General features: G+C 33.8%; 1 protein-coding gene across 1 annotated transcript; it reads right to left on the reverse strand.

The window, feature by feature from the left end:
• Positions 1-144: 144 nt before the first annotated feature.
• Positions 145-2,769, reverse strand: LOC111394592. Its single transcript, XM_023020496.1, has 3 exons — positions 2,475-2,769; positions 1,954-2,360; positions 145-1,690 (listed from the first exon to the last, which is right to left on the reverse strand). Exons 1-3 carry the CDS (start codon positions 2,535-2,537, stop codon positions 460-462), a joined length of 1,701 nt encoding a protein of 566 aa, XP_022876264.1. The 5' UTR covers positions 2,538-2,769; the 3' UTR covers positions 145-459.
• Between the last annotated feature and the right edge of the window lie 11,907 nt (positions 2,770-14,676).

Genomic DNA, 14,676 nt, shown 5'->3' on the forward strand with positions numbered 1-14,676 from the left:
GTATTACATTGTTTGACAACTCTACACATGTAGAGAATCTTGTGGAAAGTCAGGCTGGGGCAATGTGTGGTGGATAGGCCGACATATGGGAACACTGAATTCTAATACCTAAGCAGAAAGGATAAGAAAAAGGAAGCCAAATGGTACTTGGAATTTACTTCACTCACATTTAGACTTGCAAGATTATACAGAACCAATTTAAGAATGAAAATGTAGTTTCAGAGAAGAAAAAAGCTAGGTACTGAAATTAAATTTAAATTTGTACAGCTACAAAAGAAGACACAGGAAAAGATACAGAGAATAGGTAACAAAATTTTTCCTCAGCAGGCAGTACTAAAGTTTTAATTTTTGTACAAAACATCATGGGATGCTACCAGAATGTGATTGATTTCTTGCAAGTCTATGATTTACCATTTATTATATCACATTATATCACGATCGACAATGTCACGTTCACCGTTAACAGCTCAACGCCTCGTATTTTACTGGAATTGGACGACTAAACCCGGTCTGAGAAAGCAGATTCCCAACGACTGAAAGGTCTCTGCAAAAAACGCCTTGAAACACAGATGGTGGTGGAGTTGTGATGGTAGCCTTCTTTTCAACCCGATTATTACTGCTTAAATTAGGCACACCATGGGTGGCCTTTGTCACGGCTGTGGAGGACTTTTCACGAGCGTGTTGTGATTGCACAAAAGCCTGATTCACTTGCAAGGCAGCTGCAGCCTTCTTTCTTTCCTTCTCACTTGCTTCTTCATCCAAAATAGTCGACATTACACTTGTATAGGCCCTCTGAATCAATCTGTAGAGCAGCAATGCTGACATTTTCGCTCGGTCCTTGACTGAATCAATGTCCTGCTCATCAGCAAACTCGCACCGTTCAATGAAACTTGACGACTTATCCGGCTTGTGTCTTAGATTCAACAACAAATGTGCTCGTTCCAATTCTGATCTAGAACAACCGCATCTTAATCCAATCAATGCATAATAATCTACATTCCTGGTTTCACCAGCAGCAACCCTTTGTTTCAATTGCTGGATTTTCGCTGCTAAAGAGCACAACTTCCCTGGAATTTCCCTGTACTGAACATTTTGACGCTTCCATACCGGTCCAGGCAATTTCCTATCGCGCAACATTGAGTTGTATAATAGTTTCAAGTGCTCCAGATCATGAAGACTATCCGGTAAACATCTTATTGTTTCAAATAAGGTCGCTCTAATTGTAAGTGCCTCCAAACGAGAGGGATCCAATGCCAAGGTTCGATTACAATCTGCTATTGCCTCTGCTATTCGACCGGCAGATTGATAAGCCGAGGCTCGATTCACATAACAATCGGCCAAAAATCCCTGCGGGGCTCCACGGCGGCCATCAACAATTTTGGAGAAATGTCTAATGGCTTCAGAATAGAGCCCAGCGTCAAGGGCAGCAATCGCCGCCGTCTTGCGGCGGATGAGAAGCTTAATGTGGCTAAGCAGTTGGGAAATTCTTTCACTTTCTGTTTTTGGGAGTGTTTGGGGCTGATTTTTATCGCCGGAAAGTGGGAATCTGTTGAATGAAAAGCTGTCGTCCGACCAGCAAATGCTTTCACGGCGGAAAGCGGCGGTGGCGAGGCGTTTTCCGGTCTGGAGGAGCACCATTGCGTCCTCCATTAAGCCTAAATGGCAACAGGCTTGTCCCAAAACCAAGTACCTGCAAGGAAAATTTTGACAAGAAGGAATCAGTTCCAACCCGTTCATGGCTCAACCCAGTCAAATCGTTGAATATACGTAACGAGAAAAAAGTATTGGTTATGGGAAATTGTAATTAATTCAAGTTGCTATTAGATTTTGACTTTTTCTGTAATTTTTAATCTAATCAGGGGTTGGTAAATTGCATTAATTGCACGCAGTAGTTTGGCGTAATCTACAAGCCATTGTCTTAACTCGAAGAGATTGAGAAAAAGACAAAATTACCTCCATTCCCCTTCTTTATCGCCATTTTTACAGAGGCCAGCCATGACTTTCTTTTTCAAATCCGAAACAGAAAAGCACTTAAATGCCGGCTCATCACGACCCAGTGAGTCAGAGAGAAGCTTGACTCGTTCTCTCGATAGATGAGTGGAAGAGTTATCCGATGACCCGGACGAAGATTCATCATCCGAAGCCACCATTTTCAGGCTCGGAATGTAATCCTGTAACATATCGGCAACTTCCTTAAACCGACGGAGATAAAGCAAACACCGCGCCTTGAGCTCTAACGCAACCTCCATGCGCGGCGAAAGAGCCAACGCCACATCCAGAAGGCGTAAAGCTGCCGCAATCTCACTTTGCTCTTGCGTTGCAATCAACATTTTCGCCTCCCTCACATATCTCTCCACCATCTGCATTTCACGAATCAATTAATGAGTCAGTTCATGTGTAAATACAAATTAAACTGAATGACTTCAATGTTAAACATAAGCAATCTGATTTCATGACTGCGGGATTTGAAGAACCTTTTTATTGGTAAGCCACCAGTGCTTCTTTTCTCCACCGGCAAGAGATGGAGATGCGACCATTGCTGTTGTACAAGGATCAACCGTTAAATCCTTTCTCTCTCTATATATACACAATATGGCTGTTTATTTATATATGGTGTCAATACATCAAACAATCTTTATTTTGATTTTACAAAGAAGGGGTTGTTGGGAATTTTAAGAGTGAGAGAGAAGAAGCTTAAGGCTTTAAACAAGAAGAGCCAGCTCAGGCCTCAGGGAATCAAAGCTGGCACCACTCTCTTTCTCTCTCTCTAGATTATCAAGAGATCTATTGGCTATTATACGACCTACGCGCACTTCACAATATAACATGATTAATTTCGAATTAATTTCAAGTGAAATTTCAAATTGTTCAATAAAATATTTTTATTCCGTTTACTCTAAAGTTGAATAGTGTTACATAATTTGTGACTCTAGCAACATTCATTCCAAATATGATGTTGGCAGCGATTAACAATCGTTATATCTGCGTTATAAAATTTTATATCTTTAAAATGTAACACAATTTATAGTAGATAAAACATCATGATCAAATAATTAGAAACTTTCATCATAATTAGTAGTATAAAGCTTGTGACAATGCTGAAATAGAAGGTAAATAAGAAGGAATTTATCACTTTGCTCGTTGTTGGTCAATATGAAGGTTTAACTATTGCTACGTTAGATATGATATTAATCAGGTTTATGGAATGCCAACTATGCAACATAAGTTAATTGCAATGACTAAGTATGTATTAAAAATACGTTATAAGCCAGTTGGAAAATTTGCCTCAACTTCGATGACCATCACTGAAATTAACTCTGATATGATTTCGTTTGGTTTAGTGTGGCCTGGTTTTGTGCAATTTAATTCTAATAAAAATAATATCGAAGTGAGCATAATGAAAGTTCTATACATGATTTATTGGACAGTAAGACATTGAAAAAATTGAACATGAACTTGTTTTATCATAGAATAGTATTATTTGCAATCGCTCACTACTACAATCGTCTTACGTGGTATATATGTGACAGTTAGGAATTTGATGCATAAGTCAATAAAAAAATTACTATATTAATGCATCTAATCACTACCCGCCACGTGTATGTTACGTAGGACGACTATGGCACTGAGCGACTACAAATAACATTACTCTTTATCACAACTAAGGATGAAAAACATTAATAAGAAATGAAAGCATGAGCTTAATATGTGTGGATAATTCATATGTATAATAATAAATACTAATATGATCCAATGTTATTTATGGAGCATTCAAACGGCTGCAATTTTTTTGTTTGAAGGCAGGTGCAATATTGTAATGCGCTTTGCTAATTCAATTAATTTATTTCTCACAAGAGTATAGCCATAGTTCTCTCCAACTTGGAGTCCACCTCTTAATATTCTTTTGCTACCAATTTTAAATCTCGAGAATTGTTTCAAAATTTGAAACTTTTTCCTATTTTTAGCAACTTGATTGGGAGAACTGAACAAATTACATGCTTATTTCTAGCAAAGTCGTGTTAAGATACATTTAGTTTGACATGATTAAATACGTTAATAGATAAATATCTCATATATTCCTATTTCTTAACTATGTTCACTTAATTTGTCGTAGTCTCACTAAAAAAAAGTTGCATATGTGATTACATGTGTTTGACACAGCTATGCATAGATGGATGGATATATACAAGATGTAACGGTAAATAGCATCGTGTTCTACAATGCTTTTGGTCAACAATATTGAAAAATCGATTACTTCAATGGTAGTTGAAATACAAAAATTTCATTACGACACTTGTATGATATTTATTGTATAAATTTTAGATGTCATGTTAATTTTTAAAATAGCAAAGTCACAATAAAGCAACACATTTCAATAAAAATAGGACGTTAAAACATGTTTAATATGCAAGTATTGGACTGGACAACTCCTATGTAAATAAGGGCATATTTTTTAGGATTTCTGAAAAGTCAAAAACTGCTTCTGATATTAAGAAGTTATTTTCGGACTTGTTTAAATAATTGTTGAAAGTATTTTATCTAGTTTGAAGAATTTCTAGAACAAGTTTGCTCAAAGTGACTTTATCTTAAACTTTTATTACAAGAAGCAGTAATCCTTCCATACAATTTCCTATTAAAAAAAGGGTGGTGTATTTCGCTACAACTAATTAAATACTACGGTAAGGTGCAAGTGCAAATGGCAATTCTCATGCTTATTTTTATTTTATTTTATTTATTTATTTATTGACCTTTTGGAGATTGATCAAGATCAATGAATATTATGAATTAATGTGGGTAGTTAGCCGAATGGGTTTGTCTTAAAGGCTCCTCTAACTTTCTTTTCCATGGTGCGCACAACACTACACCAGTAAATGCACTCCACGCGTTACAACCTTGCCATCCCCTTTTTAATGCCCACGTCAGCCAGAAGGTTCGACAACGCAAGTTTCTACGTGGACCATTTGTGGACCCTACCATTATTGTACTGGTAAGTTGCAATGTCTAATGCTATTTATTTTCGTAGAGATGACCATACCTGTAGATAGACGTGCTATTAAATAGCGATATTAGCACCATGAATATTGATAACACCTGTCTACGTGACATTAATGAGGAGCACAATTAAGTCTCGTTTGATAATTATTATTTTAGAATTCCTTTTTTTCTCATACTTATACACATTCTCACAATATAATATTTTCTACGTAAATTCAAAATTTTTATCTACATTTTAAGCATATATTTTCAAAATAATTATTATTCAAAAACTCATTTTCTTCAAAGAAAACAAAAAGGGTATCAAACATGGGATAAAATGATTTACATAATTTTACTTTTAATTAAACCTATTACATAATGCATGTAGACAGGTGTTGCAAACAATGGTGGTTATATAAGATTATTTATTGAAGAAAGGGAAATAGTTGGGAATTAAAGGGATGCATCGAGAATGAATTTGACAGTTAAAAGAAAAAAGTAAATAAATAAATTAAAATATTTAAGCGATGAATTGGTCAATTTTTAAGTGAATCGATAGGTTTTAACAGTTGAATCAACCAACCTCGTGCATGATCCAGCCAACTTTGGATGGTTAAGTGGTTATATTGAAATTTTTTAGAATTTTAGTTTTACCATATAACTGGATCGATTTTGACTTGTCTATCTAAAAAAAGGTTGAACCCCAATCTTACGGGTCCTCCACTGTTCCATCCCTAGAGCATCGTGAGAGAGGTTAATCGTAGGATGTGTCCCAACAGGCAGAGGAACAATAGCTGCATGTACACTGGTGCCAACAAAGAGTCTCAATCTATGTTTCAGGAATCGAACTCTCAAACTGCGACTGCCAGCAAGACTAAGTATACCTTACCCTTGCCTTTTGCACCACTGTGATATGCCCCGAGAGGTTGACTTGTCTATCTATGTTTGACAATATTGGTAAATAGAATCGGAAAAACTGTCTTGATTTATTGCTTGAAGCAAAGTTTATTTCAACTTCATTATAGATGCACAATCAATATTTCAATGATGAAAATTGTCCAAATCTTTTTAAAATTGTCAAGTGACCTTCTTAAAAACATCTTGCACTTTAATTTTTAGGCACTAACGGAAGTTGAAAAGTAAAACTTAACTTGACAAAATTCAACATGTGAAGACCACAGGACAATATAACAAAGCTTTTAAATGGTTTCCAACTAATCAATTGTACAGCTATAGTAGAATAAAATTGAAAACATTAAAGATAAAGAAATACAAAGTGGTAGCTAAGCAATAATAACTTATTAATTTGCATAGTATTATTGGTTCAATGATTTATGTATTACCTAGGAGGACCAAATTATTTTTGATGGTGATGAAATTTAATAGGGACAGAATTTAAGAGCTGGTACTCTCAAATCATGCACACAGTATATTGGACCAAACATGTGCAGTACCATCCCTTATAATTAGGTTTGTACTTGTTATTCTAATTTATTTTCACAACTGAATTGGTATTATTTTCTTGTCATTCTAATTTATATTCACAACTGAATTAGTATTATTTTTTTTGTGGAAGTTGGCAAGGACAATTTTAGCAACTTACAGCAAGACAAGTGAAACTGTCATTTTAACAACCTAGTCTTGAAGGACCATATCCATGTATATATATATATAAAGAAAGAAAGATGAACTAGACAGGGCACCACTAGCTAATCAGGGTCCCCCCAGGCTAATTTTTAGCAAGAATTCGTATTACAGCTAAAGTTTCTCCCGCTTGGAGATAAATTAGACCCTATTTTGATTGAAAGCTCTTCATGGTCTACCCGCTTTTTCTTTGATAGATTCTTTTGAACGACTATTAAGCTATCAATTAATCACATATTTAGGACGTGAAATTGAATAGATTAATGAAAAAGGACATAGTTGGAAAATTTCTTAGTTGACCTATCCAAGTTTATGTTGTGATTGCTCGATTCTTGTTCTTTGGTGAAAAAATTGGTCTCTAACCCATTGTAAGGTTCGGCCCATCTCTCTATCTCTCTCTCCATAAAATTCTAGCGCGACATTAGTTTCTACTTAGTTAAAAGGCTAAATGCCACAAAACCCCTCAAATTTTTACTCCTATCACAGAATAACACATATTTTTTTTTCATTTCAGAGGAACACTCCCTATGACTTTTTAGAATACAATATTTTCTCCCTTTTTTTCAATAAAATCTTGTGAAATGATGAATATACCATCAACTTTTAATTAAAAAAAAGAATTAACTGTAAATGTAGTCTCAATTTTTTCAAAAAAGAGCAAACGAGTACCCATTAAGTAATTAAAATTTTCAAAAAATAAAAAAAATCTATTACTCTCCCACCTACCCCATCTTTCTCCTACTTATCGTACTTTAATCTAAATCCCAAAGAACCCAATATCTCAACCCCTCTTGATAATGAGTATATAGTTAATGATTTCATGTTTGTTGGGTTTTTGGGTTCTACTCGGGGCAGCATTGAGATTCAGAACATTGAATGGCGGAGTTTTAGTTCGTTCGTCGATGAAAATCCATTTCAACCCCTCTTGATTTTTGTTACTTCTAATTTTAAAAGGCAAGGTAGATTCATCTTTATAATGACATTTTGGCTTGTCAAACGAAGATAAGGGTAAATTTGTCCATCAGGGATTAAAGTGCTACTAAAATGAAAGGTTGGGAATGTAAATGCTCCATTTTAAGGTTGGGGACAAAAGTGCAACTAACATAAAAAAGGTTGGGACTCCTGATGATATTTACCTTTTTTAACGTTAGCAGACATTTCGTGTACTTATTTGGGTGAATTAGAAACAAAACACATGTTGTGTCTCTCCATCTATTCAGTGGATGATATGATCAATTTTACAAGCATTATTTGATAATTAGATTAGCTTATGATTGGCATTGCAACAATAACAAATTCCTCAGCATTTGCTTGGCCTTCTTTGTGATTCCATATTAACCAATAACAAAATCAAATTGACACTGACATTTACATGTGTTCATAAAATTTGTAGCAAGTACTTTTAACAAAAAAATGTAGCAGGAGTTGGAATTATTTATAAATAATTGCAACCCCTTAAAAGTTAATGGAAAAATAATTTTAGACATGTTGATTCAAGTAAATACCGAGAATTTGGTCATCAAATATTCATTGATTCACTAAGAGTACTAATATTCAGAAGAATTAAAAAGGCCCAAATTTTCATTAATAAACAATCACGTTAGAGCATTTTTAAGAGAGTCTCTATTTTTAAACAACATATTCTACACTTTAGAGAGCATTTATAAATTTAGAGAATAATTTTTTTTAAGTAAATAGGTTTTTTATATTAAACACTTAATTTTGCTACAATCAAAAAATATTTACTATTTTTCCTATATTTTATTTTTACTAGCTCCCCTTCAAATTCTTATATTATTTTCTTCCATTGAAAATTGAAATACTTTGAATGCAATTATTTATAGAGAGTGCGTTTGACTTTCTAAATTTCGAGAGGCAAACTCACTCTAACTTAAAATATTAATTTAAAGATTCTCTTGTAACATAATTTTAAGGGTTGAGTTTTTAAAATAGAGATAATCTTTAAGTTTAAAGAGTTTCTTGGAGATACTTTTACAATAAACCCTATTTTTCAAAGGACAATTAGAAGAACTACTTTCTTATTCTTAACAATGACAAATTTTATTAACTTGTCTAAACAATTTTATTAATAATTAAAGCAATCAAATAAATAAATGAAAATTAATTCCTATCTGAATAATAATAGTTTCGATTTGATAGCTTAAATGATAGAATTTGGCCAAAAAATTGGTGGACTCAAATTCCTTAGTCCATGTGTTCAACTTGCAGGTGACTCGTTTCTATCTTGAAAAAGTGATATTCCAATCATGTTGACTGGGTCAACATATTCAATTGCATAATGATATTGAATTTTGGAGTTCATATTAAAAGTATCAATCTCGTTAACAAGAATATATAGTCCCTATTTGAGCCACATTTTTACCTCATTAAAATGAAAAATATGATCGTTATCCATCACATCAAGCCACCATTTTTGAATTTCTATCTCTGATGTGGGGTCCATAACGGCTCTATTTCTCATTCTCATTATAATGTGGCTCAAACAGGCTCATAAACTATAAAGTCCGAATATGTGAATGAATTATTGTTTTATATTTAAGTGATACATAACTTCATCTTAACATTCACTTAAAGATGGTTACTCTTTTGATAACATCAGGCTTTGAATTCAATTAATCGTTTGAGATTTTTATTTTTATTTTATTATTATTATTATTGTTATTTTTTAGAGATTTGAAGTTTTGTCTTAACTCGTCGACTTTAAAAACAGTCCAAACCTTTTATCTTGATTCTTATTTTTATTTAAGCAATGTGAAATTTTGTCAAAAGATTTGTGTCAATGATACCGTTAAGTTGTAATAAAAATGATAATAAAAATCTGAAAAGATTAAAAGATTATTAATCAAAAAGAAAAATGATTAATTAACTTCTTGTGAATACTAAATAACTAACATATAATAGTCACTCTCTAAAATCAAGATTGGCTAACCTAATCCAAAATCTGACGAGTGGACATTCAACAAGAATTTATAATCAAAATATATTTATTTCATGATTAGATTAGGAGCAGAAATTAGAATAATTTAAGGATGAAATTTAGAACTCATTCCAAACACTTAGGTAGTTTTATATTATATATTTACTTTGGATACTTGAAAAGCAATAATTTTAATGTTGAGTAGTTTAATATTGCTGTTACCGAACTCATTAATTTAGTAGGCAATGCAGTTCTGATTTCTGAAATCCCTGGCATATATGTATTTTTTATGTTGATAATAATAGAAAGTTTATTCTAAATAAAATTGAGATATATACTCAAATCACTTTTTTATTCTCGCTCGTTGCTCGATGGGAGAGTCCATATCACTAGTTGAGGACATGTGAGGGAGGGAAGTTTGAACACAATAGAAGCAAATTACCAAGGAACCACACGAGGTTGAAGCGCTCGAGCTTGGTATGCAAGACGTCATTTCTAAGTACGAAGAAACTGATGATTTTAAGAACTACACTGGAACGTATATTGTGAAGTGACAATGAATATGAGTATTGTTGCTCCGATATTTGAAGAAAGATGGAACTATCTTAATTTTTTACGCTAATGATCAAGTCAAAATTTATCTTTAGAAAGTTAATATTGAATAACGTCTAGTTCTTTATTTAAACGTTGCATCTATATGAATTTTCACGAAATTTTCAATGTTTGAAAGAGGCATGTGAAGGTGCATTACCAGCTTAGTTTATGACAAGATCCAAACTTGAAGGGAATCAAGATGGTGGGGTCTCTTATAACAAACTATTAAGTTGTAATTAACTTCCTAATACAAGTAAATATTAATTTCTAATTAACAACTTAATAATAAAAGAATAAATTATAATATGGTGACGCTCCCATTCTCTAAACATGCTTGTGCACAAGGAGACAATGCATAACGTGAACCACTAAAGATTCTCTTCATCAAATAACCCACCAAGATAAGGGTTTTTTAAGTTCACAATAAATTAAGGAATTAATTATTCAATAATTACGACTCGTTAATTTGGATATTTCACGGGGAGGCAATAGAGTAGTGAAATTTCAAGTGGAGACGATGGTTAAAATTGGAAACTATTGCGTAAACAAAAAATTATGTGTAAAATTAGAGATGATACGGTAGATGGTATTTATATTGTGGATTGAAGTAGATAACATTTGTAAGTTTTTTATTTAAAAGAATGTTATTTGTACTACTTTTTATACTCGGCTTAAACTTACTTCCTCAGTCCGTGTTTTGTTTTCCGTTTAACTTAATTTTTTAATAAAAAAATAAAAAGTTTTACTCACCACAATACTATCTACATAATATATTTACTCAAAATTTGTACTTGAATTTTGTTCAGTGAAATTTGATGTACCAAATAGTATTTATGAATAAAGGGAGTTTTTTTTGCTAAGAAATGAAGTTACTAGTAAATCGCGGGTTATGTCTTAACTGGATCACAGGTTCCCCCCATTAACTGTACACTTCTGCGCACAAGAGACCCTCCTCCACAGTATTGCTTCATACCAAATCTAGTAGTATAATTATTATTTGGCCCCCTGGTTGTGTTAGTTAAAAATTAAAATCTTAATAAATTTTGATAAAAGTTGGTGAAATATAAGAATGAAGAGTCGATAAAGTTGTGATCCTATAAAATGTGTGATTGAAAATAAATTGAGTAAGAAAAATGAATTTTAAAAAATGATGGCCAAACATGAGCTTAATAAGTAATACATATAATATTATCTCTCTCCTACAACATTTTTTATATGGATTTTGTTATGTGTACATGGGGTTGACCCCCTGGTGCAAGAAGCAATATCTCCAAGAAGGCGTAATGTGATTCGTCGAGTGTTTCTTTGTCAAGAGAAGTCCAAGATGCAGTGCAAGAGTTTATGCCATGGTGGTTTGAGGATCAATTTCGTCAAGGAAGAGACCCCGCCAAGTTTTACACGCTTCACTGCATTTCAAGATTTACATATGGTAGCTTTGTATTATTATTATTTTTTATGCGTGCTTAATTAAATTAAAGAGCGACACTACTTTAGACGATACAGTGTGCATAATACATCGTGTTACACGTGAAGCACGAGTATTACTAGAACGTTTATTAAAAACAATATCTATAATATATTAAATATCACATCAAGTGTGAATTATTTTTTGGATGATTATAGCCCCAATACAATTCAATTATTTCAATAATACCTAACTTTTTGTTTTTCAATACGCATTTAATTTACAAACTGTAATAAATACTACGAAATTCTTATTCATGCATGTATTCCCTATAATCAGTTCTCAATTAATTAATATTCACATTCATTTAATTAGTATTAATTAATATTTCGCATTCAAATTCGCGTCCATGTCCCTATTATTAATTATCAATTAATAATATCCACATTAGAATTTTACATTCAAGAGTGCAGTTCATTATTTATGTCCATGTTAATTAACATCCATTTTCACTTAATTAAGAATTAAATTAAATTTATTTAGCATAAATGATTTAATATTCATTGTCATGTATATATTCATTGGTATTAATTTTAAATTAATTGATATTCACGTTAATTCATGTACTGTATTTGCCATTCATCTTTATTTATGCGTTTAGTTGTAAATCTAATACTCACATTTAAGTGTGTTTTACTATTTACTTGCATGTATAATAATTATCATTTTATTTTTAGACGCTTGTATTTCTCTCATATTTAAATTAAATGGTGAATGGAGGGTCAAATATTATTTTTTCTGGACTTATAAAACATTACAGAATAACGTGCAACGCACGTTCAACATTAACTAGTTTTGTTAAAAGAGAAAATGGACAGTAATTGGAGAAATATTTTGTTTTTATAGGCTGTTTGTGAAATTTTTCCCTTTTCCAAAATCTTTTGGACTTTACCGACCCGTTTCCCAATTGGGTCATAGTTTATTAGCTAGACGGTCTTATGTCTGCTGAAAATTTACCCAATTCAACTGTATGAGCAATAATGCACCTAAATCTGTTTAACACAAAAATATATCATGAAATATTTTTGTATCAAACCTAACAAACGATGTGGGTTCATGCCTGGGCGTCACCGATTAATGAAATTATGTACATAACAAACTTTTAATAATAAGTTAATATGATTTGAACATGAGGCGTGTGTTCAAAATAAATTTAATTAAATAATGTGCTTTTCAATCGAGGTGTTTGATTTTCCTTTTTCAATTGTGCCTATCCCTATCCAACTCGTGGCATACAATTTTATTTTTTATTTCTCCATAAATTGACTCAGTCCTTCGAATGCATGTGTAAGATTACCAATTCAAAGGCCTTTTCAATATGAACTCACACTTAATAATGCAATGAGTGAAGTAAAATGCCAACTTATCATAGGGGATGGAAAATGTTCTATCCTTGTTCTGCCGTGAATCGTCCCGTCCCGCTGGGGAAATTGAGTCGAGGACGAACATGATCTCTGTTGACATCGAAAAATGTACCTCCACGTGGTCAACAGATTCCAAGACCTCTCACGTCCAAATAAGCCATATTCTTGCACACTAGGACAAATCGTTATACACACGTGGCCTTCTCAGGTGGGGGTGGAACCGACCGCGTTCACTTCGATGGTCAAGTCAATTTGGGGTAGAAATATATTGAGTGTGGGAAGGCTTTTAACGTGAGCCTCCAATATAGAATAAAGGGGATCGATATGGGGAGTAAATAAGAAATGCAAAAGGTGAAGTTATAGTATCAAAATCTAAACTTGCATTACCCCTGAATTGACACCAAGTGTGAGCTTTTATAGTAGAAGAGGGTGGATAAGAGCTGTTGGGTGAAGAGACACGTGGCCTTATCTCTACGGCCAGGGCCTCTTGTCATAGGCATCCATCAGTCAGACTTAGGCTCAAATGCATTTAATGTTAACGTCAACTTCCCTTCCATAAGTTACAACTTGCAGCAGTAGACTTGACCAAATGGGTTGGCTGTGACGACGATGGCAAGGGATTGTCACATCAATCATATTAGTAGATCTGATTCAGAGAGTGCTCGACCAAAGAGCCTCGTCTTCCTTCCCTGAGGAGGTTTGGTTAATACATGGGTTCGATACATCTCATGAGTTCATCTGATGGTTTGACTACAAGTCCGCGCATGTAGGCTTAAATCATCCACGTTGGCTTAGTTGCTAAGTGGGACCCATGTAGGGCCTTTGTTGGAGAACGTATAACAACAGTCCCCGAAGTTCATGTATGGATATTTATATAATGCTTGGACTTGAAAGTTGGAAGAAAGAAGGGCTAAAAAAGAACGTGGTATAACACAGTCCTTGAAATCCATGTATGGATATTTATATAATGCCTGGACTTGAAAGGTGGGAGAAAGAAGGGTGAAAAAAGAACATGGTATAACAAGGTCCTCGAAGTCCATGTATAAATATTTATATAATGTATGGACTTGAAAGGTAGGAGTAAGAAGGGCAAAAAGGGAATGTAGTATACATGGAGAAAGAGTGTGATGAGGCTTCGAAGGGAAGAGGCGAGCCTATTGTGCTTGTTGGAAGGCTTTATGAGGCTTCCAAGGGAAGATGCGACGCCTTGGGGAGAGGCGAGGTACCTAGGCAGTTTGAACGTTCTTGGCATTTATTGCCACATGTTATGTTGTCGTTTGGCCTTCCCCAAAAAAGGGGGTCTATTTTTTGATGTATACTATTGGGCGTGTGTTATGATCTGGACTGTGGAAGTTGAAGCGTCGGATAAAAAGAAGGGTTTAAATGTTGCCGCAATTTGGACGGTTTAGATTTTTGAGATCCGATGGTTGAAAATGTGTATGCTTGCCTTTAAAAAGGCTCATTTGCTTGGATACTCAGTTGTTGACATAAGTTGTACAACCTGCGTCTGTGGTGTGTTTAATGAAGGCGTTAGTACTTGGTGGATTCTGATGAGAGTTGGTGCAACGGATTGCTCGATTTTCAGAAGATGCTATGGAGCGTATAAATAGGATAATCCCTGGGTATAACGTGTGGGACGCTCAAACCCATGAAGATGAAAATGTAGTTTTAACACAATCTTCTTTGAAGGCCCG

The sequence above is a fragment of the Olea europaea genome, chromosome 1 (assembly GCF_002742605.1).
Source record: "Olea europaea var. sylvestris chromosome 1, O_europaea_v1, whole genome shotgun sequence".
Taxonomy (NCBI): Eukaryota; Viridiplantae; Streptophyta; class Magnoliopsida; order Lamiales; family Oleaceae; genus Olea; species Olea europaea.